Raw genomic sequence first — 27,681 nt, 5'->3', positions numbered from 1 at the left:
ACAGATTTGATGACACTGAAGTTTGCATGCACCAAAGTCCATCCATCAAATATAATTTATTCTGGATTGATCAAGTGTAATATCCCCCTAGCATAGTAAGGGAAATGGACTTCAGAGCAAGAACACAACCAAATTGGCACATGTTCCTTCACAGAAATTAATATTAATGAATGAGATGAAGTGGGGAAACACTGGCTGGACAAGAAAGAAGGTACTGGGCACAACAGATTGCGGGTATAGGTGATGACATACAAAACCACAGTGTCAAGAAGGAAGGGGAAAGTAGTTCTGAAGGCTGTTTTGGTGTTGGGAATGTCTTACTTACCTACTCCTCAGAACTCATGTACAGTGGGAAAAGCCATGGAACTAAAAAGAACTTATTTTGCTCCTTACAGAAAGTCAAACAGAGGTGTGGTTTTTATGAACGAATGCATGAAGATCTGAGGCAGGAATTCAGAATACGTTACACCAAAAAAAATCGGAAAAATGGGAATGCTGCAGAATAAGCTTCCATGAACGCATTTGTATAGAACTGCTGGAAGAAAAAATCAGAATCTAAGATGATCGTGGATATTAGAGGTGCCTAGCTTAAGAAGAAAAATTAATTTTGGGCATCTAATAATAATGAAGTGATGCTGATTCACAGTGCAAACTTGGAAGTCCTGAAAGAGACAACAAATATATGTCATCAAGAGACAACAGACAAATATATGTCATCAGTCAGGAATTAGGTAGTGAAATGCTTTCCAAGAAAAGAAAACAAAACACCTGCTAAAAAAGAACATAAACAGTTTAATGTAGTTGCTGAGCCAATGGATTAAAAAAAAAATCCCACACACTAAACTGTCCTGAAGACCCAGCACTTGTTGGGAGGAAGGCAGTTCAATTTCTAGCTAATTCCTTCTCTGGTGAAAATTCTCCATTCCAAAAGCTTGACACCTCAGCATGTAAAGTGCCTGTGCTGTGCATGACTTTCCTGCTACTGCAGGTATCAAGAATACCTGTGGAGTCTTGCCTTTGCTAGGAGAGATCACTTTACTCCTATTGTATGACTCCTACTTTTGATGCCTCTGCAAGCCCATATGATCATTTTACTCCAGCCCACAGCTGGCATTGGCAAAGCAGCCCAGCTGGCACATAAACTTTCATGCTTACTCCTCAGAAAGGTCTCTGTATGTGTTTTTCTTAGGTTCCTCTTAACACAACTAAGAGAGCCCTGAAAAGCTGTAAATAAGGTATCTTCTCAAAGATATAAAGAAATTTTGCAGACTCTAAAGATTTTGGTTGTTTTAGGATAGCCTGCATATAAGACACTGATTTTTTCCTTAAAATAACATCAAAGAGGCAAGGGCCAGGGCCCTGAGTACCCCCACCTTCAAGACTGGATGACTGAGTTAAGGAGTCCAACTTGTCAAATACAAACACAGCTCTTCTACTAGTAAGAGCTGTTAGGAAAAAGCTAGAAGCAGCTGTTAGTAAGAGCTGCAATGAAAAAGCTAGAATCAGCCCTCTTCTCAAACCCTCCTTTCCTTGCTTTGCTTTGGGAGCTGCTTTTAAGCAGTCTTTACTGTTGGCCTCCTATGTCTGCACCTGGTCTGATGCCTCCCCGACCTTGACCCACACCCCCTGGCTCAGCTTCCTGGCTTGCCCTGGCACCTGCCACCTCACTAAGGTCCTGACAGGTCATCACCAGGCTGTGCCTCCTCTGCCATTTAATGGATATCAGCCCTGGGAATTTTCCAAACACGTTTCAGCCATCACTGCTTACAGTAACACCATGAGAAGAGCTGGAACATCCCAGATCCTAGCAGTGAGTTGACTACCACCGAGTTTTATCTGTGGGTGCTGGTTCATAGTGGCTGAAGATGAGCCAGGCAGCCAAGAAGGCCAATGGCATGTTGGCTTGTATCAGAAATAGTGTGTGGTAGTCTTGCTGTTCTTGGCACCGGTGAGGCCACACCTAAAGTGCTGTGTCCAGTTTTGGACCTTCACTTCAAAAAAGACATTGAGGTGCTGGAGTGAGTCCAGAGAAGGGCAAAGAGGCTGGGGAAGGGTCTGGAGCACAAGTCCTGTGAGGAGTGGCTGAGAGAGCTGGGGCTGCTTAGCCTGGAGAAGAGGAGGCTCGGGGGAGACCCCATCCATCACTCTACACTGCCCAAAAGGAGGCTGGACTCAGGTGGGAATCGGCCTCTTCTCCCGAGTAGCGAGGGACAGAAAAGGAAATTGCCTCAAGTTGCACCAGGGGAGGTTTATGTTGGATATTAAGAAAAAATTCTTCACTGAAAGAGCTGACATTAAAACGGGATGCCCAGGGAAGTAGCAGAGTCCTGATCCCTGGAAGTGTTCCAAAGGTGTGTGGATGTAACACTTGGGAAATGTAGTTAAACAGTGAATACGGCCAGGCTGGGTTAACGATTGGACTCGATGACTTAAGACCCAGCCAGCCTCTTGGGCTCTCGCGAACACGCAGGACCCAGGGTTCCGTCTGCTTTTCCCTGGGCGCCACTGGCGCTGTGTTTATCTCCTCACTGACACAGGCCTCCCAACCCTGCTCCGCGGGGAGCGGGCAGGACGCGGCTCCTCCGCCCCTCAGCGCGGCTCCGCCCCGGCCACCCGCGCGCCGGGCATTTAAAGGGCCCATGGCGGCCGTGCTCGGGCAGTGTCTGTGCGTGCCCGCCTCGGCCCTGCCGCGCTGCCCCGGCCGCTCCCTCCCCGCGGTCCGGGCGTTCCCGCGGGGCTGCCGGGGCCCGGGGGAGCTCCTGCGGGGGCTCACGTAGCGCGTGGGGGGCTCGCGGTAGGGCCCGGTGTGCGCCGGGGGCAGGCGAGCGGGCGGGCGCTGGATTCTTTGGTTCGCGGACGTCGTGGGCGAATAAAACAGGCGGGCGGGCGGTTGCGCTGTTCGTGCCGCGGGGGACGCGGAGCGGAGCCGCCGTCGGACCCGGCGCAGATGGAGCCCCGCAGCCGCGGCGCCGCGCCCGGTGGCGTGTCGGTGTCGGCCGTGCTGCCGGCGGGCGGGAGCGGGGAGCGCCTGGGCGGTGCCACCCCCAAGCAGTTCTGCGCCGTGCAGGGGAGGCCGCTTGTCAGCTACGCGGTGCGGGCCATGGAGAGGTAACGAGCCCGGCGCCGCTCGGCTTCCGACCGCGCCCCGCCGGCTCCTGCCGGCCCCCGGGCCCCAGAGAGCCGCAGGCAGCCCCCGCTGCCCTCGCCTCAGGCCTTGGGCACTAGAGCGGGTCTAGTTTGCCTTGCGGTGACTCCGTCCCTCCCCGCCCGGTCACGCCGGGAAGGGACCGAGGTGTGCCTGGGCCCCCTCACCTGGGACCAAGTCCTGGGCGGGAGCTGGCGGTTCCCCCACCCCAGCCTGGCTCTAGCGCCGCCATCCCTGGTGGCTCTCCGCCCTCCTTCCCCAGCCCAGTCCATGCTTCGAGGCTGTGCCGCATTCCTTGGCTCTTGGAGATCAGCTGTTCGAGCCTACTCAGCCTCGAAGCTCGAGGGTTTGTGCAGCTGCAGTGGCTGGTTTGGTGAGCTATGAGCCCACCGCAGCTGTTGGGGACAGTCATAGGACTATCCATCAGCCCTGAAAAAAGAGATCTATTCTGGCATTGGAGATGGTCTTTATAATGTCCAAAGGCTTTGAAAAATGATCCACTCCTCACTATGGGATGAATGAACTCACTCATGTCCAGCACTGCATTATGCTCCACTATTGCCCATGGGAAAACACCTTGCATCAGCAGGAAGTTTGAAAGAAAAATGTTTAAGTTATAGTTACTGGACTAGAACTTGGTGGCCTATGTAGTGTGAAGGTGCAAGTTTAACTTTTCCATGTTTATGTTGTAGTGATACCTCAAGGAGTCTTGGGTACAAATTGAAAGATGGGAAATTTAGGTTAGGTGTTAGGAAGAAATTCTTTACTGTTAGGGTGGTGAGAAGCCAGAACAGGTTTCCCCAGGAGATTGTGGATGTCCCAACCCAGGTAGCATTCAAGGCTAGGTTGGATAAGGCCTTGAGCAGTCTGGTCTGGGGAAGTGTCCCTGTCCATGGCAGGGAGATTGGGGCTAAATGATCTTTAGGGTGCCTTCCAACCCTTAACATTCTATGATTCCGTGTTGGAGCAAAGGATTAAAGTAATGGGATTTCTTAGCAGCCAGGCTTTTCCTTTCCATAAGGCTGTTGAATTCTAGGTATGGGACTGACAGTTAATAAATTATTGTCAAATGTTAACATAATATAAGTCTTATATCTAATGTCATTGAAACACTGCAGGTTGGAGCAGAGTGTCAAGGGGAATTCTGGATGTGTTGCAGTAACCCGTAGGAAAACAAACCTTTAGATTTTTAGAGAGAATAAATGGGAAGGATTGGAGATTAGTAAAAGAAATAAAATTGCCAGCATGTCCCAGAGTTCTTAACACATGGAAACTTGTACTACTTCAAAATTGGGACTCTTTTTCCATTCCCACCCAGGGAGGCTTCCCTCAGGTCACTTGTTACTTTATGAAAGAAATACTGCTTGTTTATTTAATTTTCAACAGCAGCAAAGCTAAGCACATCAGTAAGCAAAGCATCCAATCCAAAGCTTGCCACAGCTGTAATTTCTGCCAAAATGTCATGGGAATCTACAGAGAAGAATTATATCCGCACTCAGTGTATTGGAGACCTGGAAAAGAGAACAGAGTGAGGTTTGGGAAGGAAATGTTATGCATAAAAAAAAAACCAAAAACCACTTCATTTTTACTGCCAGTAAGCTCTCAGAAAATAGCTGTACTTTGAGCAGCAGTATTATATTTGTCCTAAAGATGCAAAAAATTAGGTTGATTTCTTGTTGTGCAGTTCAGCCAAGTTGATTGTGACAGTAACAACTTGGTGCTTTTGCTCAGAAGCTCAATAACCCCTGCCAGTGCTCTGTCAGGCAAAGCTTCCTGCCACCTCTGCTGAATTGGAGTGTTGATTGGTATTGATGTGTATGAGGAGCTGGAACAGATCTACTCCAAAGCTTGGGATGACTTTCATTTTCATCTCAACACTTCGACTTCTGGCTCTGAAACTGTGAAGGATGTACCTTGTTCTTACTTTGTGCATATGTAAGCACAAGCATGTAATATTGAGGAACTGCAGTTTATGACACAATCTATAATCTACCCAGAAATGGCAGATTTTGTGTTTACTTTGATCTGTGTCTTATGTTTGTTGTTTACCTGATGTAACTGAATGGGTCATTGACTCATTAGCCTGTAATAACTTCTGTTGAACTGGACATCTCAGTTGGTGTGACTATTTTGGAGCTTTTTTAAATCTAGAAAAGAGGTAGCAGTGTATAGACAAAAACACATGAGCAGTTCAAGGATGTGCAGCTATCTTTGCACGTGCTTTTTAAAGATCAGTAGAAGAATATTTTTATGCTGTTCAGCTGAAAGTAGTGAGACTCTTAAATATCAATGTGGCAAAAATGGGCAGCTGAGACAAGAGCAGACATGAATGAATAAGCACTGCATCCTGTTGTGTAGGATAACAACATGTAGAACATTGGCCTGCCAATAATAATCACAGATGATACCCTGATGAAGAGGAGATGAACAAAATTAGGGTAAGAAGAAATCGTTGGTTTTAATTGTCACTGCAGTGGCACTGATAGGAAGGTCAGGCCTTACCTTCAGGCTAAAATTAAAATGTGTTAGAAAACTTAAATGTCTCTTTCCTATTGAATTTGTTCCTGCTTTTGTTGAACTATGCAAGGCTTTTGCAACAAGTTCCACTGATTTAGAATGGCATTCCTTGTTTTTGCTTCTGTAACAACTAGCAGAGTTTTTCCTTCATTTGATTTCTTTTTGGTGTAAGTATGTTTGTTAGAATAGAACCTTTTCAATTCTTTCTCTTAGGCAGGGAGGAATCTTAGCTCTGTATGCACACATGCATGCATATTTTACTGATCTTTAGAGAGGAAAAAAACTAAGGTAAAGATTGATTTTAAAGTATTCTTGCTATGCTCATATTTCACCAGTTGTTGCAAGTACAATGAGTGGTTATAAAAGAGGAAAGCAGAGCTGATACCTTCACTGTCAGAATTAAAATTTTCCATAAAGGTTTCAGACAGCTTTGTTTTCTTTATTGCAGTATCTTAAAACAGGGGCAAGTATTTTAAAATCCCCTGGGAAAGCTCCCAGAGAAGCACCTCTTTGGAAGTGTCTTGCATAGTTATTTACCAAGTGTTTTTCTCCATTGACTGGTGCATATTCACTGGGTCTATAGGTCACACAATTACGGTTTTGTTAAATGGATCTACTCTAATACTTCTTTTTGTCCAGTTGTCATTAGCTTTTTTTTTTTTTTTTAATAGCTTATGAACAAAAAATAGTTACAGAAAAATTTATGGCGGTATCTTTTTTATCATGTCAGACTCATAAAGAGCATTTTATTTCTGGAAAAAATTGAGCTGTTTCTGTACAGGAGATCCTCCAAACTTTCTTAATCTACTGTAAAAGCTTCCTGCTTCCATTTTTGCACTGTAAGAGATACATTTGTTTGAATATGTTTTTTCATATATCAATAAATTAATAATGAAGCTTTTATGGAGGAAAAGAAAGTTACACTTGCATTTGACAAATGGATTTTGTTCTTGATGCTTCTTTTTCTCATTTGGTTTTAATAAGGTTAGCAAAAGTAATACAATGATTTATCTTGTACCTCTGAAGGTTTCTGTGACAGTGAAAGATCCTAACACTGCTAAAGCCATCTCAGCAGTGACTGCATGGTTCTGGCCTTTATTTGCTGGTCTCAGTAGGTTATATTGAACAGTTTTTTAGTGGCAGTGTAAGAGTTGCAAGAGATTGAGTGTGGGTATTTGAGTCTTATATCAGATTTCAGCACTGGTTTCTATGTGAGTCAAGTGGTAGAGGGTTAAATCTGGGTCACATTTGTACCTCAGCATGCCATTTAGGTGATACAGTTTCAAAGTGGGCTTGTTTCATTTCCTCTGCAGCCTGTGTTTTGAAGGAGTAGCTTAATCGGCTGCAGAGTAAATGTGCTCCCTAGTTTCAGTTCTAGCTCAGCTACTGTAAGTGTTTGCACTTCTGTTTGAAATTTACTGGAACAATACTATATTTTACTAGGCAGTAAGTCTGTATGTAGGTGATGAGGAGAAGGATAGCTGCAGGAAAGAAATATATAGTCCTTTCTGCCTCATTGTTTGCTTTCTGCTAGTATTGGGATCCTCCCAAGGCAGTGGTGAAGTGATTGTAACTGGGCATTTGGTCAGACTTGATTTTCCAGTTTGGAACAACAGCCTGTGCTGCATGGAAGCAATAGACTTGTGTGTTGTTAAAGCATGTTGGAGTACAGCATTGTGATCTTTTTCATGGGTCATGCTGATTCTTTCTGAAGCTTGATCCAATATTACAGTTATGAAATTGAAATAGTGTTTGAAATGGTGTTTTTAAACTGAATTTGAGCAGTAGACTGGAAAATCCAGTAAACTGGAATGTACGCAGAGATTGTTATTTTGGTATGAAATGTTTCTGAAGGAAAGGATGTTACAAATTAAGGGAGGGGAAAAAGGATTAATTTATTGCCAGATTGAGTGTATACTACTTCTTTCTCCTTATTTAAAACATTTGCAACAGTTCCATAAGCAGATCTTCAGAAGTGCTAGCAACCTGTGTGGTGCACAGCTCTCATTCATTAAAATTTGTAGCGTACTTTACTGGATTAGTGCTTTTCATGAATTTCAGTGGGACAAACCCTAAGCTGTTCTGTATGCAATCAATCTGGAGGATACCTTTATGCTCTTATATGAATATGTTACATTCCTAAATCCAAGGTCTAATTATAGAATGTGGGTCCAGAATGAGTTTAAGGAGGACATACTCAAGTTTACAAATGTGTTTATGCAGACACAGGGTGGAGCTGTGACCGCATCCTGTCACTTTTTGGTGTATTGTACCACTGGAGGCCTTGAGCCATTCCACCCCCTCTGTGCAGAGATTTATCACAGGCTGGCCAGTACTTGTGTTCTCCTCCCTGCTTCTCAGAGCATGCTGTGTACTACCCAGTTGCCTCATAATCTGTTTCCTTTGACTCCAGAAAGGGCAGTGTCAGTGCTCTTCTGACACAGTCATAGTGACTGTGCAGACTGTCCAGTTTCTGGGTACTGTGTAAGGCTTCAGTCCTTCTGCAAATCAAAATACAGAGCTCTTGTTCTTGATTAGTGTGAAATAGCTCTTTCTGAATTTTACTTTCTTAAATGGCTGACTCTCTGTATTTAAAAAAACTGAGATGAATCCAGTTAGTTTGCCCTAGTTTCAAATTGAAGTCATACGGAAGTGCTGTGTTTTGTAGTTAAATATAAGAGTATGCAAGAAATCATATGAGAGATTTTTAAACCTTTTGATGGACCTGTGGTGAGTGACAAGTTGAAATTAAACTTGAAACCACATGGTTCCAGATTTTACTTTTGGGCAACTTCAATACTTAAAGAATGCTGAGAATATGTTGGTTTGGCTGTATTTTCTGCCTTTGCTAATAGTAAAATGAACATAAAGACAATTTTTTTTCTTTTGAAGAATGCTAATAGAACTTTATTTTAAATAGTTATTTTACAATTCATTGAAACAGTTTTCCATGGAGTATTATTAATTACAACCCCCACCCCCATTAATAAGGTGGAAGATGCTCTGTTGTTTCACGTAGTTCTAGGCAACTGCTTTGTAACACAAATTAATTTTGCTTTTGAAGTAAGAATGGTTCCCAGGCAATGTCTTCTCATGTGTCATTGCAGAAATCAGTATCTTGAGCCTGTGTATTTCTGAACTGTGAATTTTATACTTTTATTTTTCTAACTGCAAATATTCAGTTCTTAGTACCTTCGTTCTTTTTGTGTCTGCAATATTAGTTCCAGTAGCTTTACTAGTTTTAGTCAGTGTATTGTACTTGTCTCTCTTTCTCCCTAGTTGGGCATGTAAGCTACACATGGGTAATTTTAACATAGTAATTTTTCTTTTCATCATTGCTCATCTGGTGAGTTTCTTGTCTGACATACTAAAATGCTCTTCTGCCCTCTGTGGGGACACAGACAGGGAACACAATTACTTTTTTTAATTTTCTCTATGTAGGTATTTAGAAAATAGGACACTACAATGGATTTGAATTATGGTATTTCTGTTGTTTTGAAGTACAGTATGCCACATATTACTAGAATTTGTATTTCTAGATACTTTGACAGAAGTATGATTTCCACCTGGCTTCAGTTGTGATTAGTTTTAATCTTGTTGTCTGTGGGTCATTCACTTCCCCCCATACAACCTCTCAGTTCTAAAGCAGGACTGATACCAACAGTAAAATCATAAATCGTAAACAGTAAAAATGTATTTTCGATATGGTATTATTGACTAGCACAGCTATGTTTTTACATTTTTCTAGCTTCTTACAGTGGATACCTTTTATAACTTTTTAAAATAAAAAATAACCTTTTTATAAAAATAACCTTTTTATAAAAAAACACCTTTTATAAAAGGTGTTTATAAATATATATTTTTTTGTCAAACTACCAGTGTAATGTTTCTTGTCAGTATTAAAGTGTTACAGTTTTCATTCATTACCATTCTGTCAATTGCTGCTTATGCCTGTCTTGATAGTGATCTTTGTTTCAGACTTTTTCTTGATTGTCTTATTCCCGTGTACGCTGTGTGCTTCACTGGAGCATGGAATATTCCAGGCCACAGGATTTACCAGTTTATTAGAAACTGATTAGAAAACTATTCCTGTTCTGTTTCAAACTTCCAGAAGTTCTGTTTGAAGTTAGGAATGATGCTGGAATAAGAAATGTTTTCAAGGCTTTTGAAGAATTATCAGAATGTGCCCCTCTGCAAAGTGGTTGTTGGAAGCAAGTCCCTTCCCAGAACTCCAGTGTCATTGGTATAAATCTTTTGTTATAGCTCTCCCTTAAGGGGTGGAGTACAAAAACATGGACTTGGGTATATTGAGAAGGGCTTTTTTAGCCATCTTGATTTTTTTATTGTTATGAATTTCTTTGTTTCACGTATCTTCACTTTTATTTAGTCATTCATGTCTACTTTCTCTGGTTTTGTACTGATTTTTCTAGGATAAGTTGGATATCTGACATTGTTGTGGTGGTCTCTCCTGAGAATATTGAAACAATGAAGACTATCATTGAAAAATATGGCCACAAAAGAGTTACAGTAGTAGAAGGTGGAATATCTCGTCACCGGTCAATATTCAATGGACTGAAAGTGTTTGCAGAGAATGAATTTTCCAGCCATTTGCTCCAGAAGCCAGAAGTAGTGATTATCCATGATGCTGTGAGGCCTTTTGTTGAAGAAGATATTGTTTCAAAAGTGGTTTTGGCTGCTAAAGAACACGGGGTATGTACTATACAGCAATGGAACTCTGTAATGTGCTTTATATTGTACAGCTTAAAATCATGATTGATAAATCAGGAATTTTCTAGTGATTTTATTAATGTGTGATGAGTTTTTTTTAAAGTAGAATAGATCCAGATTCCCTATTACACAGAGAGGTCAGGTGGGGGAGGTTGACATTTTTTCAATACTGCAGGTATTATTTGGTACAGGGAATAATTGTTGCCATGGAGACTGTCAGTAAGCAATTGAATCAATCAGCAATTTGTTAGTTGAAAGGTAGGTTATGTAATGATAGTTTACCCCTTTTTCCATGCAGAATTATCTCTAAATGCTAGAGCAGTTCTGTTAGTGATTACTAATAATAGCCAAAGAGTGTGTGTACTGCATTGGTTGACTTGCAGTACTTGTGCAGACTTTGTGCTTTCATCTCAAACTTGTATGCAAATCCTGAATAAACAGCAAAAGAGCTGTCTCTCTATTAATGTTAAATTGTTCTAGAACCTGTAAGCATTGCAGACTGCTGGAAAACAGGGTATATGGGAAGCCTCCAGCTGTAGATTGGATGTTCTCCTGTTTAACACTGCATCTGAGGACTGGGATTACTCACAGAAAACCAAAAAGATTTCTGACAAAGTAAGATAAATGAAAGAGAAGAGTTGGTAAGAGGTTGTGTTATGCAAGGAGATAGGAGAGGCATGCACTAGCAACAAGAGGAACTGTTAGATGAACTGCCCAAGTCAGAGATGTAAGAAATCATGACTTAGCCACAGGCTTGTTTGCAAAATTTAATTATCTTTAATTTGTTCTTGAATTCTCCATTAATGAGATGCATAATGCTTCCTCGCTTCAAGGACATGGTTTGAGGTAGAAGTCATTAGTGACAGCAGATTGTTTGGGTACTAGAAAACTTGAAAAATGTACCACTGCTTGTCTTCCTCCAGAAAATGTGGTAAAAGATAGTTGACAGGTGGTTCACAACTTGGACAGTGGAATAATGAGTCCAGAGAATGAACTGTGGTGTTTCCTTAGTGCTCCTACACTTTCGTAGTGTAGAAGGGGAATATATAGCTTGTTAAAATGTTTATTATTGATGCCTTAAGCATCATTGTGAAAATCAAACTATGTTAAGTCTCTCAGAACATTATGTTGCAAATCTAAATATATTGAGCCTCTTCTTAGTAGGCCTGTAGTTTTTTAGATAGACTTAATAAGAAATGGCAATAAAAGAGAACTCTGCACTATAGTTTTCAGTGATCTGGAACATAGATTTCCAGTTATTAAAACTTAAATTCTGTTAGGTCAAAAATTTGTTAAAATTCTTTCTCCTATAGCACACAGTAGCATTTCAGAATTGATTTTCTGCCAAAGACTTCTACATAAATCCTCTTTGTAAATCAGTTTTAAATGTGATTCTTTGAGAGTGGTAGAAGAATGGAGTTAATTGTACTGGTTTTGGGTTGAAATGAGAATAACTTTTCTGAATGTGTTTGTGTTGTCTTTTCATGTTAAGGTATATCATATCTCATTTGAATTTAACTTATTCAATTTTTCTTGAAAGTTTTGTGATTTCAGTATAATATTTTCTCCCGGTTTTCTTTTTAATTGAATGTAAGGTATTTAAAGTAAAAAAGTAGGGGGAACCAAGGCAGTCTCCATGGACCTTCTCAAGTCAGTATTCTAGTTCATCTGAACTTCTGACCAGCAAATATTTCCTAACCTGGATCACTGAAGTATCATTTGATCTCAAAGAGGTGATTGTGTACATGTATAGTAGTCTATTCCATTGCATAACATTTGACTGAAATGTGTGTGGTGGCTTTCTGTGTTGGCTGAGATCCACTGGCTTCAGCAGGCTGGGCCATCAGAGAGATGTATGCTCAAAGTCTCTGAAAGCTGCCTGCTGTTGATATTACGTGACAAAGTAATTGAATTAAGGAACATGAGAAGAATTTCATTTTATGTAACAAATTGGAAAACCACAAAACCACCTTCCCAGAGAGAGGTGGCTATTTCTACTTGAGAACTGCAGAATTCTGAGGAGCTAAATGGAAAGCTGCGACTTTCTCAAAACTGGTATCCATGGTTTTGAATATCAGAAAAAAATTGATCAAGAGCAGCTATCATGTTTAGTTCTTCCTATGGTCAAATTCTTTGCATATCTAAAAGGATGTCAGTTCTTCAATCTTTCAGTACAAAAAGTAATTACTTCCTCTTGCATTATGTAGAAAGGTACAAAACCTGGCAGAAACATCTCATTAAATGACTTATGTTAATAGGGGTAATGCTGTATTGTTATGTGTCTGCATACCATATAGATAACATAATTATGAGAGGCTTTAATGTTCTTTAAAATGGCAATTGATCAAGTAAGTTATTCACTTCTAGCTGCCAATTGTCAGACAAATAAACTGCTTTATTACACTTACTAATCGGTTTGTTATTTGCCTGTGGGAATAAAAATGTGTACCTTAACCAGAACTAATAAATTATGCCTTAAATCCCCAAACAACTCCTTGATTATGTCAAAATATTACTTTGTAAGCAATTAAATTCCATTTATGTTTTTGGGGTAATTTTGCAATTAAAATTATATGTTTCTAGAAACAAATTCTTTGCAGCCAGTAAAAGTTGGGAAAAGTGGAAGCCTCAGAAGGCATCAGTCCAAAGCCTCTAGCAATATCTCATTGCCAACATTGCATTTTAAACAAAACTAAAATGAAAAATGCTTACATGAAAAAGAAATCAGGAAGGTGGGGGGGAACTTGTCAGTTCTGCTATTGAGAGTTTACAAAAAGTAGGCACATCCAAAGACTTTTTTTCCTCTGGTTAACATAAACTAGATTTGAAAGTACAATATGTTATGTTGAAAGGACTAAGTCAAAATGGCATTCTTAAAAGCTGGTTTCTGGAAGCTGTCTAACATCATTACTTTATTCTGAGCTTTAGCAACGACCTGAACAAAGCTTACATGCCAATACAGCTGTGCAGTGCTACTCAGTCTTGTGGACTCCTACCCAGAGGCAGTTGGTGAAGGTAATACCCCCAGACAGAGAACACTACATGTTGTGCTCAGTCTGTTCCTCACTCTTACTGTAGCAGAAGGCTGGAGCAGAAAACATGGACCCCTGTGGATCCTGTTTCACCCACTGATTTTGCTATCTATGGTTGCTGAGTTACATTAGCAAAACTTGGTGAGTGGCAAACCAAAACCCACCTCTTTTTCTTCACTGACAGTAAAGGAAGATTTGGGTGGATAAATAAGATGATCTGGTGTAGTGTACTTGAATGGGGACAGAATGCTGTGGTTTTGCCCCCTCTGACCTTTCTTTGCACTTTGCTCTTGGATCTTTTTGTTTTCTTATCTCCTATGTTTTTTCCATATATAAAATATTTTTACACGTGGTCTTTGTCCTCTTTGTTATATTCAAAGACTGATTTTAGCCAGCTGCAAAGGCTGCGTCAGTGACAAGATTGTTTTTGATTCATATGTATACACTGGGTCATCTGAAGTTATCCTCTGCTGTGTTCTCAGAAGTTCCACTTGCATTGTATGCTTGGTGCTTTGCAGTGTTCTCACTATCTTGTCAGACCCCTGTGCAATTAATTAAGAATTAAGAACTGAGGCATACTACTATTGCCATCTTGACATGAATGGAATGAGTTTAGTACTTCAGGAGAGTGACTAACATCAGTGTAAAAGTAATTATTAATGAATTGTAAGGGTGTTACTCATCAATAAAATAACATTTAAAGACCTACATGCTCTTAGCCTACTGAAGCACATGGAGGACAGGGAGGGGATTAGAGAGTGCCATTATGGCTTTACCAAGGGCCAGTCCGGCTCCACCAACCTACTGGCCTTCCATGATGGAGTGACTACATCAGTGGCACAAGGAAGAGCTACGGATGTTGCCTCTCTCATCTTCCCTAAGGCCTTTGGCACAGTCATCCACAATCTCCTCTTAAAATTGGAGAAAGATTTGATGGGTGGACTGCTCAGTGGAGGAGGAATTGGTTGTCTGACTGCATTCAGAGGGTAATGATTAACACCTCAATGTCCAGCTCTAGATCAGTGAGAAGTGGTGTCCGTCAGGGGTTCCTGCTGGGACCAGTAGTCTTTAATACCTTCATCATTGATACAGACACACTGGTATCAGATGCACCCTGAGCAAATACACAGATGGCACCAAGGTGAATGGTGTGGTTGATATGCCTGAGGGGTGGATGCCATGCACAGGGACCTGGACAAGTTCAAGCAGTGGTCCTGTGTGAACACTGAGGTTCAACATGGCCAGGTGCAAGCTCCTGATCAGTAAAGGCTAGGGAATGAAAGGATTGAGGGGACACTTCAGAGAAGTGGGTACTTGTGGATGAAAAGCTGGTCATGAGCTGACAGTATGCACTTAAAGCCAGAAAGCCAGCTGTGTTCTGAGCCAGGAGAGTTGTGGCCAGCAGCTCCAGGGAGGTGTTTATGTCCCTCTACTCAACTTTCATGGGAACCCACCTGGAGTACTGCATCTGGCATCGAGGCCCTCAACACAAGAAAGATGTGGACCTATTGGAGCAGATCCAGCAGAGGGCCACAGAAATGATCCAATGGAGTGAACATCTCCTATAATGAAAGGCTGAGAGAATTAGGGTCAATTAGCCTGGACAAGAGAGCTCCAGAGAGATCTTATTGTGGCCTCTGAGTACTTGAAGGGGGCTTATATGAAAGATGGTGACAAACTTTGTAGCAGGGTCTATTGAAATAGGACAAGTGGTAATGATTTTAAACTAAAATAGAGTACATTCAGACTAGATAGAGACAAATATTTTTTTTACAGGGGGTGGTGAAACACAGGAAGTTTTCTTAAAGAGAAGATGGATGCCCCTTCCCTTGAAACAGTCAAAGTCCAGCTGAACAAGGCTGAGCAACCTGATCTCACTCAGAGTTTAAGACATCTGTGCTCATTGCAGCAGGGTTGGACTACATGACCCTTAAATGTTCCTTGCAACCCAAACTATTTTATGATTCTACATTATTGTAAAGATCAGGAGCTCCTTAACAGCCCTGATTGTATGAAGAAATGAAGTGTGGTTATGCTGTTGTACAAAAAACAGGTATACAATGCATTTTTCCTTTTTAATGGATAACTATTGAAAGTATAGTGATGTTTCCATAGCTTATGGCATTTTTTGTCCCATAGAAATTAAAACCATCTAAGCCAAGTTGTTAATTGTTTTCTATGTTAAATGGAGAACTAATGCATTGTTAGTAAATACTTGTAGTCTTAGTCCTAACAAGATGTAACGTTTGAAGGTGGGAGGGCATTGGTTGGGGAAAAAACAGCTCTGTCATTTCCCAGTCTCAATTTAAGTGCTTTAGATAATTAATCACATTTATTATGAAGGATGCAACTCACCCAACTGAAATACAGAAATCATAGACAGAAACTCAAATTGCAGTCTCCCTTTTTTTTTGGCATCATTTGTGTGTTGTACTAATAGAACCAGCCTAGTACTAACACAAGCAGTATTTCTAAAGGGTGGCTTAATCCACCACTTTTTAGTTTCTGGAAGTCTACACACATTGTTTTTTCCCTTCTCATTTTTTTTTTTTTTAGATGGGGTTAGTTTATTCTAAAAATAAATTCTGAGCATAGTTTCCTGTACTTAAGTGGTTGTTTGGGTCATTTTTTTGTAATGTCTATAAAATGTACCCCCTTTAAATTTAGAGATGTACCCCCTTTAAATTTAGAGAAACAGCATATATGGCACTGCTGTTTTTTTGAGGCTAGTTAAAATCTGTATGCTTTATCTGAGAAAACAATATTACATTTGGGAAATGAAGCAGCCTTATGCAAAGATAAGTCTATTTAGCACTCAGATTTCCCCTTCCTGCAGCAGATAAAAGGTTTAAAGAATAGTTCCTTAAAATAAGGGAAATCTTATCTTGTCCAGCATCTGTGAGAAGCTGAATAAAGGCCCTGGATCATTCTAGCAACTCCTACATTCCAAGATGTGGAAGAGGTTCTTAGCCATACTTCTCTGACTAAAGATTAGGCATGTAAATTTTACTCCTTTTCACCAAATATTGCATTGAAAAGAAAGATTATCTGAGTTTTGAAGCAGATATGTTCTCAGCTGCATTTTGGCTGAGTTTGTAATCTAGGTGGTTGTGGCAAGGACAACACCAGCCCTGCAGGTTAGGTGGAGCTTCTGAAAGCCAACTTGACCTGTTTCATATGCTGTAATCGTTTGCTGGACTGGTTCTGTGCTTATCCTCCTGTTTCCAAGAAGTCAGTGGGCTGTAGTACAGAAAGAACTAAAACTGCCTTGAGGAGCCCTGGAGCATGTAGGAGAGAATTCGTGAGGTATCAAATCCACACATACATATATTAAAGTCACTGTTTGAGCCAAACTGACATGGCAAGGTGTAGTGATCCATATTATTAGGCCCTTTGTAACAGAAAATGTTAGTTGAAGCTTGTATAAAGAGGTGATTTGAAATTTTGAATTTAATGAATTGTAAGGGAAAGATACCTGAATCCAAGGTTTGCTGCAAAGAAAGGCACAAGGAGTTCTAAGAGAAGCAGCTGAGCAAGTTCATGAGGCAAAGATATTTGATAAGCATGTGCAGAGTTGCTTAGGGCACTGTGTGACCACAAACTTTAGTGCCCGTGGGGTTTGATTGCTCAGGACTGTATGCGTGGGAAAAGAGTTGTTAATTAAACATTGCAGTTTTGCATTCGGTTGATTAAATTGTGCAAGAGTCTTCCTAAACACGTTGAGCTTTTTTTCTTCTACGTAAAATGATGCAAATCATGTGTTAAATGATATGCAGTGGATCAGTATCCTTCACATCATGATGTTGATTTTGTAATGATGCATGCTGTCTGGAGGTAAAATAGCCTTCTTAAACTATAAACCCCCTAAAAAAATTTTAACTCCTGTGGCAGTTGCATCAAGATTTCTGCTCCACTGAATACAAGTGCTAACTTGTCCTTATATTGATTTACTGTAGTATGTAAAATCCTTGGTGGCAGAGTGCATGCTCACTGATTGCTTTTTGCAATGTAAATCAGTATTTGGGGTATGAAAGATATCTTGCTGACTGTAAGTTGTGCTTCATTACTTGTTAGTGCAAGGCAATACTATGCAGTCAAAATAAAATTAACAGTCTTGTTAATTTTAGTGGCAACAATTATTGGGTTTGTGTTTCATTAACTTTTAGAGCAGATGTTTTGGTTAAATTTTGCCACCTAGATTTGCAGTATAGCACGAGTTAGAACAAGAAAGTGCTGGTAGCTCATCTTATTGTCAGTTATGTTGAATGAATGCCAAAATGTAAAGCTGTAAGTATATGGAATCGATTGTAATTGTGTTTAATGTACAACTATTGCTGACAACTGAAAAGAATAAATAGGTCATAAGAAAGTCTTGAAACTCTGCATCATCATGTGCTGCTCTTTAGGTGAGGGATGCCATGTGTGGTGTGTATCATATACTTAATATAAATTGTTAATAGTGTTTTACAGACTCTATGCCAAACTTTAAAATATTTTTAAAAAATGTATCTAGAAGAAAAAAAACTTATTAAATGAGAGCGTGTTGTTAAATGTTTCCAGTTAATGCACTGTGACTAAAAGAAAAAGTTAAATATGTTGACTAAGGTAGTAAGACCTTTTTTGGCTAATAATATGACAAAAAGTATTTTACATAATGTACTGTGCTATTGTATCTATGGAAAACTCTAACTTCCTTGACCGTTCTTGGATTCTCACAAGGAATGCACAGATAAAGAATGCACTAGAAGAAATGCTATGTAATTTGTATGACACATTAAAAATATATATATTGGTTTAATCCTGTGAACTTTTGTATTTTATGCTGTAATGTTTTAAGAATTTATGTCAGTAATTCATGATACAAGAATAACATAAATGACATTCTTATGACTTACTTTCAGTCTCTTTTTAAAAAAAAATCCAATTTTGATATGAAATCACATGTTCACATAACTGTTGTGTCATTGTTTGCAGTACCACTCTTCCCTTTTCCTTAGTGCATATGTACTTGGTTTTCTTCTTTTCCACTTATGGTACATTTTTGAGCTTGTTTTCAGTGCTCTGTGTTGAAAAATTGTAGCCTGTTGTACATCTAGTTCTGCTTCTTTCCTCTGCTTTAAATATCTATAATTTTTTTTTAATTTATGTATTCCTATTATTCTGTCTTTTTGAGGGGAATCTTTTCTATTTTCTCTGAGAAATCTTATTTGTTCCACAGAATAACATTTAGAATTTAGCATGTGGTTGATCAGGCCAAAACAGTATTTACTGATGCTTAGAAGTAAATGGTTTAAATACAAAAGAACAGAAATTATGTAAAGTAAAAAGAACATGTGCAATCCTAATTTTTGAGCAGCAGTTGCTGTTATCTTCTTTAGTTTGCTCTAGCTAATTGGGGCTCTGACATGTCTTGATGTACATGTGCTATCACCGATTACTCAGATAGTATATTCTGATAAAGGTGACCTCATTAGAAGAAATATTTTCTTTTTCTAAACAGTGTCATAAATATACATTACATTTGTTTAAGGCATCCTATGTCTTTGAAGTCATTTCAATGTACAACATAGTGTCAGCTCATTAACATTGGATCAAAGTGTATATTAAATTTCTGATTAAACATCCCCTCTCTTTCAGCTAGGAATAAACACAATTATAACTTCTTCCTTCCTGGTGTTGGTTTAAGATTAACATGTGCCCAATTTTAGTGAGTTTGACTGTTGCTTCTAGCCAGCTGGGTAAACAGACTTTAAGGAAATTAGGTGAAGTTTAGCATACAAGCCTTTTTTTCCTAGTGTTCAAAACTCCTTACATGTGTTCTAATTAACCTTCTTTTTGTCTGGCTGATGATTAGGTTTAATATCTGTGTAAGACTAGGCTTGTTTAACATTTCAACCAGTTCTGTCCTTGGGCAATTAAAAGCTGCCAGTGCAAATGTGTCAAGATAGCTGAACTTGCACTGGCTGGTGATATTGCCAGCATAAAGGAAATTCTAGTGCTCACTAATGAGACTCAAACATGCTGTAGCCATAAGGATTATAAATTTTGTCTTTTGTTTTTTTTCTTTTTCCCAACAAAATTCAAAATAAGGTAATTTAAGAATTATTCTTTTTGTTAAAGAAGATACCCTTGCAGAAAGAAGGTAATCCTTTTCCTTGAGACTTAATTTCTAATGGATACACAGCCCAGGTTGCAGATTGTGCTTGTTTGTCAATAGAAGGAATAGGTAGAAGGAATCCTGGCCCCACCACAGCACAGTCACCTAAGTTATGTCTATGCTACATGGGAGAGTCTGGGTGTGAGTGTGGGTGAAAGCATGCTATGCCCTGGACTCAAATTTATGTTTCTGCATGCTGATGAGAGCACCTCTACCTTTATTGTGGTGCAATGTTCTTTACTGAGTCATCTTGCTTGTCCTGTAGTCCTGACTGACTCCATGCTGTATCTGGTCCTTCAAGAGAAGTGTGCAGCTGGCTTGGGGGGTCTTTTGGACACAACACTTACAGAATGAGTTATGGGGGCAGATGGTGACAGGTTTGAGTTGAAACCATGCAATCAAGCTGCTGCCTTGCCTTGCTATCCAGAAAGTAGGTGGGTTCTGGGTGCAGAACGAGGTTATGAACTCTGAGGACTCTGTGCAGGCTTGTATTAGTTCAGTTTGGAAGCTTGGCTAGTTTGGGCTTGAACAAGTGTTCACATCTAAGTTTAGAAAACTTTGCTCATGTGGTTGAGCAGTTGTTTTCAACTGCACTTCTGAAGAGGCGTGGTGGCTTATGGCTTGTGTCATGACTTTGTTTCTGCCTCCATCTTGTCCCTTGAAATAGAATTGTTTTGCTAGGATTTCTGTAGATCAGAAGAGGAAATACCCCAAATCTTCCATCTCTGCACTGGAATCATAAAACTTCTCATAGATAAAGAATTTTGGTTATAGAAGAAAAAACGTAGTCCTAGATAAGAGCTGGATACAAAATACAGAAAATGAAAAGCAAAAAAAAAAAGTAAGAAAAGGTTAAAATATGGTATTTTAATGCTATACCTTAAATGTTTATTAGAAGTAATTCTCTAATTGCTTTATTTTACAAAAAAAGTTATGTGCCTTTGTTTTATTAGATATAGAAGGAATCTGAAAAGAACATCCTCTTAAATATGTGAAATATTTTAATCTTATAACTAACTTTTTGAATTTTGCTTTGAAGGTTCTATTTGATAAATTTGAAATAGGAACTCTTTCAGTAGAGACAATTCTTCTAACTTAAATGGTAATTACTGAGTGTGTCTGAAGTATGTTGATCACTGTAGATACAATTAGTTTGAATGCAAATGTCTGAATAGTAGTGCAGGTTTCTACCTGTTTCATGTATACTATGTTTATTTCTGTATTTTTTTTCATACTGTAGATGGCTGTGAATGCCCTTCCTGGAAGGTAGTTTGATCTGTGTAAAAGAATACTCTCCCTGTAGTAACATGTGGAAACAGTTTGATGGAAAAAAATGAGAAGAAATTAATCATAGTTATTCTGAGCTTCTTTTGCTGGTTCATAGCCAGACCTAATTTAAGCTGAAATCCTTATGAGATGGTAGTGTTTGGAAACATATAAACATTCTTTCACCCAACAAAAACCATTCCAGGACATATTTGTAAACTGTTAGATACCTAGCTTGTCTAAATTAACATTGATTGTTATTGTTACATAGTTCACCAATGTCCTAATGCAATCCTTGTCTTCATGGCAAAGCAAGATAAAATTGCTTGTATGTTTACCAAGTTCACAGTTATAAAACTGACATTAATGGTGTTCCAAGATGGATATAGTTGCCCTACTAAGTGTGACAAGTCCCACCATCTCCAGCATACATCAGTTTCAAAGTTAGCTGCTTTGAAATTATGAAAATGTATTTCTAATGTACTTCTATTTTCAGTGTATATATGCAAGCCAAATTTATTTTTTCTAAGGCAGGGTGGCTAAATTATTTGTGAATCTTGCTTCAGTTCTATTTTGCTTGCCAGAGTTGAAAACAAGTCTGAATAAAGAATTAAAATTTATAAATATGAATATTGAGAAAACATGTAAAAGCTTAAGAAGAGGAACATTCTTTTAAACTTAGGACTCAAAGGCTTGTTTTGCTATGTCTCATATCAGGCCTATTCCTAAGTAATATTAAAACATTGAATTGTTAGTTGGGATGATTTAAATATTAAAGAAATAAAACATAAAATATACACTTACCTAATGCTACTGAGAAGATAGCATAGGGAAGATGAATTTCAAGGGAGGCATAGGCTATGAATGGAGAAGAAAAGTATTGTTGGTGTAATTAAAAAGTGAAAAGAAGTCATGTTAGGGAGATGGAAGGCTTTGCTCATTTATGACTATGTAAAGTTGTAAGCTGTCATTCCCACTCTCTTGAAGTTGAGGGTTCCAGGCTGGCTGTGTGGCTGGACTTTGGGGGTCTGTGTTAGTACTTGGGGCTTACTGGGGACAAGATAAGTATGCCAAAGACATAGCGTACTTTTGTTTTAGTCGGCCAGCATGGAGGATCTGTGGTTGTCTGAACTTGTTACCACACTTTTCTAAACAAAAGGAATTGTAGTTCTGACATTTTTTTGTAAGGATTTTGTGCCACTACAACTTTTTTTAAAATTCCTAGTTCATGTCATTCAACTTGTTGAGATTTGCAGCTATTTACCATTGTTCTGTTTCAGCACTGGCTACCCAAAATGACCAAATCAGTGATGTGTGTTGGTTTTCATGCTCTTTTGGACCTTTTGGTTCCATGATAACTTGTTCTTGGTGTGTAGGTGGGGAATGCTGGTCTCCAGTGAATACTGCATTGTGTTTTGGATAGCTGTAAGCTGGATAATTTGTTGCTTGTGATTAAAGCTTCATCTCACTCCCTAATCCTTATGAAAATTTTAACGGGTTTTGTTTGGATTTTACTACCTAATATAACCTTATTATAAATAAAATGAAGATTTTAATTATTTATGAATTTTCAGTCAAAGTAAGCTGTACTGTATTATGTTAGCCAAATTGTTATGTTGTATGTCAGCTTCTGTGATCTAAAAATTCATATTTAATTTTGTGATAAAGGATGTCATTAATACTTTTTGGATTCAGCAGTCCTTGAACTGATTTTGCTGTCTGATCTTAAAGCTCACCCTGGTTATGGATTCACTGAATACACACTTCTAAACAACATCTTGTTAGAGTGGAAGTATGATAAACTGAGAACAATATGTTACTGTTTAGTGAAAAGGTGGGTTAGTACACCTTGGATCCACTGGAAACACTTGTGATGCCATGTTATACTGACCTTCCTCATACACTTCATTCTCTACCTTTTTCTCAGTCACCATCAAATCTTTAATTCTTGAATGCATGTTGTGGTCTAGGCAATTATGCAAAAAAAAATGAACACAAGACTGAGAACCTTTTTGTAAATGTTTTTTATTTGTGCAGTTTAAAATGGGTCATAAAGGACACCTGTTGTTTCTAAAAGCATCTGGAAGTGGGTTCAGTTTCACCAGATCAATGGATGAGCTTGCCTCTGAGGGACAGGAGTCTGTCCCTTCCCCTGAAGTAGATAGAATTCTGCATTCTTAGGACATTTTAGCATTGCTTTAAGGAAGTTATAGATTAGAAGGTTGTTTTTTATTCCAATATTTTATTTGCAAAAGAAAAATAACCAGTTAGTGGTATTTGTTTCAATGTCTGTTATGCTATGAAACAGTATTTTCAGAGCTTGGTCACTCATATTTGGATACTTTAACTGATTTATTTAATGAGATGTGCAAAAACAAGGAAAAGAAATGCATTTCCTGGACATGCCAAGGTTAGTGCTTGAATATGTTTGAAGTAGGGCGGCTTGAAGGCTGTAAAGTGGACATTTAAAGAAATTCACTTTAACTTTCTGTTGAGTATCCACTTCACATTCAGGATGGGCGTGATGCATTTTCTATACGATTTTGAAAGCAAACCTACTTGAGGTCTGGCTTAAAATTATTAGAAATTGGAAGACAAGTACTCTTGAGTAGGGAAATGTCAGTATAAGACCCAGGCACTTGCTTTAGACTCACAGGATTTGTGTTTTGTGCTATGGTAATTCAAAGTGCAAAAAATATTTTTAGAACTACAGTGACATTAGCAAGTACTTATAATTTTAAATGAGGATAGGTTTTCTTTGTTTTCTTAATTTTTAAGTTCATGTCTGAACTCAAATCCTTGCCTGAAAGCCAGGCCAAATACTTGTGCATTCCTGACATAAAGAACAAGTAAATTCTTCTCAAATTAGAACAAATAAAATTCAAATACCCAAAACTCAGTATATACTCTCTTTTACTAATATGGAAATAATTTTTTCTGATTGATTTATAACTGCAAAAACCAACATGGCAATCCTCTGGAAAGATTAAAATGCTTACTGTTGTAACTGAATAGATGTGGACTAGCTGAATGATTGTGTTCTTCACTTACACCCCACAATTGTCAGGGACAAAAGTCCCTTTAGCTACAATACTGCCTCATTGTAATATTGTCCCTACTGTACCCTAATATTTAAGTTTCTGAATGAAAACTTAAAACACACATCTTAGCAAGTGTGCTCAAGCTCAGATTTTGGGGTTTTGGACTGCAGCTCTTTATCATATGAAGGTTTTCTGAGCAGTTGAAACTTCTTGGCTTTACTAGATACCAGAGCTCTCCTTTCTGCTTTCAGTCATGGACAGAGTTGTCCTTTTCTGGAGTAAAAGCTGAGGCTTTCTTTTAAATCAAATGACTGCTTATTATCCTGTTTTTGCATACACAGAATTTCTCTCCTTTGTGTGATCAGAAGTCAGCCATGAATCTTATTCTTTGTATTAAATTTCATGTTTTCAGTCAGTGTCAGGTACAGTTTGAGGGGACCTGCTGCAGAAAAAAAATCTTATTGTGCCCAACTTGTGATTCCCTATTGAAGTGGCAGGAAGAGAGGGGGAAAAACTCACCCTGCCACGCTGGACTCAGTTATGGGGTATTGTAAAATAAAACTCTAGTTGTTTAAAAATGCACTTGCTAAATGTTAAGTGCCATGAAGCTTTCAATTACTTGAGAAGTTAATTGCAGAGTTTAAAAAAAATATTGCATTTGGATTTAGTCGAAATCAGGTCATTCTGAATTGTTTGGAAGAGCTAGGCCTCAGCAGAGCAGGAGTTGTGGTTCAGTATTGTCACAAAGATACCAATACAGATATTCATAATTTTTTATTGTGCAATAAACCAGATGGCAAGAAAACAATGTGTTTCAGAGTTCTTTTAAGAACATAATTCTGAGTATTCAATTTTATTTAGAATTGCAGTTTGGTTTTTTTGTTCCTCAGAGTGCATGTTTCACTTGTGAGATTTGGTTACGCAAGTCACATTGTATTCTTCCATCCTGTTTTATGCTGAAAATGTAACATGACAAGATTGTTAAAAACTGTAATAAAATATTGGATCAGCCTAAGGAACCCTCTTTTGCTAAATGGCTTTCTGGAATGGTAACTGTTCCAGAAAAAAAAATTTCAAATATATAGCTAATTACAGAAAAACTGTGGGTAGCATGCTGCTCTCTCTCTTTTCCCATGACCTTGTAATTTTATAATTTTATGTGTATGTGTGTGTGACCAATTAAAATATGATGGCAGAGCAAAATAACATAGTCCAAATGCCCAGCAGCTGAGATATAGATGTAATAATCCATGTCCTTGAATCATAGGAAATAGAGAGGGGACAAGTTGCAGATAATTTAGTCTCTACTTCTGCTATGCACAGCTTTTGCTCTAAGTACATCTGTTAAATTTACACCTCATTTAATACACTGACATATTACTAAAATTATAGTGGTGTTTAGTTTTCTCAGTTTGTCTTTTCTATTGCAGAAATAAAATTCATCCTGGCTAGGACAGAAAGGTGGCCTAGATGACTTCTTGAGATTCTTTACAGACAGTTCTAATGTGATTGCCTGCCTTTTACTGACCTTTCTGTACCACATTTTGTCTTTGGATGATAGTGTTTTGCTCCATGTAGCTTTTGTATTGGTATCTCTTTCCATGTATTGGAAAGGAAAAGTGCTTTTCAGATTTTGAGAAAGTAGTTCAGATATTTCTCTTCTCACATGTATCTTTTGAATCTTGACTCTTCCTTTGCCCTGCCCTGGTTGGTTATGCATATCAGAACTCTTTGGGCATGAGAAATTGGTTCACATCTCTGTATTCATTCTGTAAAAAAATGAACTGAGAAACTGTAGTTTGGAGCTCATAAAGTGCTCTACATGCTAACTGCATTTGCCTTTGTTTTATTGTTTAGTAGTGTAAAAGGGGGAGGGAAGAGAACTTGTTCTTTCTCTTCTGAGGTTGCAAAAACTTTTTATTTCTTTTTCTGCCATTTTATGGCATTTTATGATTATCTGAGGTCAGAAATCTTCTAAGAATGGACAGGACTTGTATTAGGGCAGGATTTGCCAACAGTGATAAGTAACATTGCTCATTTGTAGTAAGGGACCTATTTTTTTCTGTGTCAAAATTCACTAAACCTCAGAAAATATGTGTCTGCAGTAAAGAGTGTCAGAATTCACCACTGGGAATGATTCTCTAGGCATACTCTTAAGATGTTGGATATATCCACATATCTTGAAACAGCATCAATTATTCTTTTTTTTTATTAATCTTAAAAATTCATAATTAGCAGTATAGTGTGAAGATGCTGTTCTCAGTGTTTAGCATTGATGGAGAGCATCATGGAGTAGTGGTTAGCATTGATGGAGAGCATGCTTTTTTGCCCTCTGACTTGGTAAGTAGTGTTCTGCCGTTGCATTCTTTTCTTCATTATTGTATGGACCACTCTTGTCCCAAGTGTCTTAAGCTACATCCAAAGCAGGTGAGCATTTGATAATCACTGATGAAGTGTGGGTAACTTTCTGCTATCAGAATGCCTAAAGCCATGTAGGAGAGTTCTGTTTCAGAGATGCCACAGATCTTTAATCCTATACATTGATGAAAAAATCAAAGGTATATGTTCAACTGGTTTCAAACCTAAGCAAACTAAAACTGAAAAATAAGCATTTAAATATATGTTCTGCAGCACTGTGCTGCTGGATATTGAGTACTTTCAGATATATCTGCTTTGTTCCCTCTGATTTCACTGGGAAGTGGGGTTATCAGTATTTCACAGGGTGGATTCAGCACAGAGGAACAAGCTCAATTTTCTGAAACTTTACTTGCAGCTTAGTTCTGATCAATTCAGATCTGTTTAGATCAAGTTGAGATCTGTGAAAGCAATAGGTGTTGTGGATTGTCAAGACTTCTCAGCTGTGTCTGCTGCTGTTTGCTCTCTGAATAGGCCTAGACCTGTCCTCACGGAAACTGCCTACAGTGTATAGAGAAGAAAGTCTGAAAAATGAACATCTTAGATCTGTACTGTATTTGCAGTAGATGTTTATGAAGGGCTTATGATTTCTTTCTTTTTTTGGTAAATTGTCCCTTGAAGTGTTCTTATACAGTCTTCCATTGCTACATTAATCTTGAAAGTCTCATACAGAGTAAGTAGTATGACTTACAGATTATGAGAAATAGAAAAGACAAAGAAGGGAAAAAAATAGTTTTCAAGCTTTTTTTTGACAAAAGCTTTGTGATATAAATTAATATTGAAAACATTTAGGTCTCTCATTGTGTTTTGTTCCACAGGCAGCCGGAGCAATTCGTCCTTTAGTTTCTACTGTTATTGCCTCTGCTGCTGATGGCTGCTTGGACCACTCACTGGAGCGTGCCAGGTACAGAGCAAGTGAGATGCCTCAGGCTTTCTTATTTGATATAATCTATGAAGCATACCAACAGGTAAGATATTAAGGCTTTCTAAGACCTTTTCTCCATTTACTTCAGTTAAAAAAAGAAAAAGGTAACTTTATTTCTCTTCTTTCAAGAATAGAGCTTCAGAACCTATTTCAGATTACATCAAACTGTATGCTTATTACTTTTGAGTCTTTTAAAAAAGGCTTATCATGCTAATTTATTCAAAATTTTGATTAGTTAACTTTTAAATACAAGAGGGAGTGATAGGTCTAAATGGCTGGAAAGACATAATTGTGCATTAAATACTTAAATGAGTGGGTTTATATGTTTCAAGTTAGGTGTCTGTATAAAGTATTGTTGACTGAGAGTATCAAAGGGTTTTGGATGCACAGTGTAATAATGACATTTTATAGTAATTTAGTGGGATACAGGCTGTTCTAAAATACTGAGATAATAT

The 27,681-nt window shown here is 38.6% G+C and overlaps 1 protein-coding gene across 2 annotated transcripts in view; it reads left to right on the top strand.

Annotated features, from left to right (window-relative positions):
* The first annotated feature begins 2,947 nt into the window (after window positions 1-2,947).
* CRPPA (CDP-L-ribitol pyrophosphorylase A) overlaps window positions 2,948-27,681 on the top strand; it is a 104,629-nt gene continuing 79,895 nt past the window's right edge. For both annotated transcript variants that reach the window (XR_010785021.1, XM_066565478.1), the window contains exons 1-3: window positions 2,948-3,108; window positions 10,093-10,372; window positions 27,120-27,269. Coding sequence is in view for 1 of the 2 variants with exons in the window: in XM_066565478.1 (XP_066421575.1) it covers window positions 2,948-3,108; window positions 10,093-10,372; window positions 27,120-27,269 (591 nt within the window). In the remaining variant the exon portion in view is untranslated. The remainder of the gene's footprint in view (window positions 3,109-10,092; window positions 10,373-27,119; window positions 27,270-27,681) is intronic.

The sequence above is a fragment of the Molothrus aeneus genome, chromosome 1 (genome assembly GCF_037042795.1).
Source record: "Molothrus aeneus isolate 106 chromosome 1, BPBGC_Maene_1.0, whole genome shotgun sequence".
In the NCBI taxonomy this organism is placed as follows: domain Eukaryota; kingdom Metazoa; phylum Chordata; class Aves; order Passeriformes; family Icteridae; genus Molothrus; species Molothrus aeneus.
Note: the sequence above shows the minus strand (reverse complement) of the source record. Positions and strands in the feature narration are given on the sequence as shown.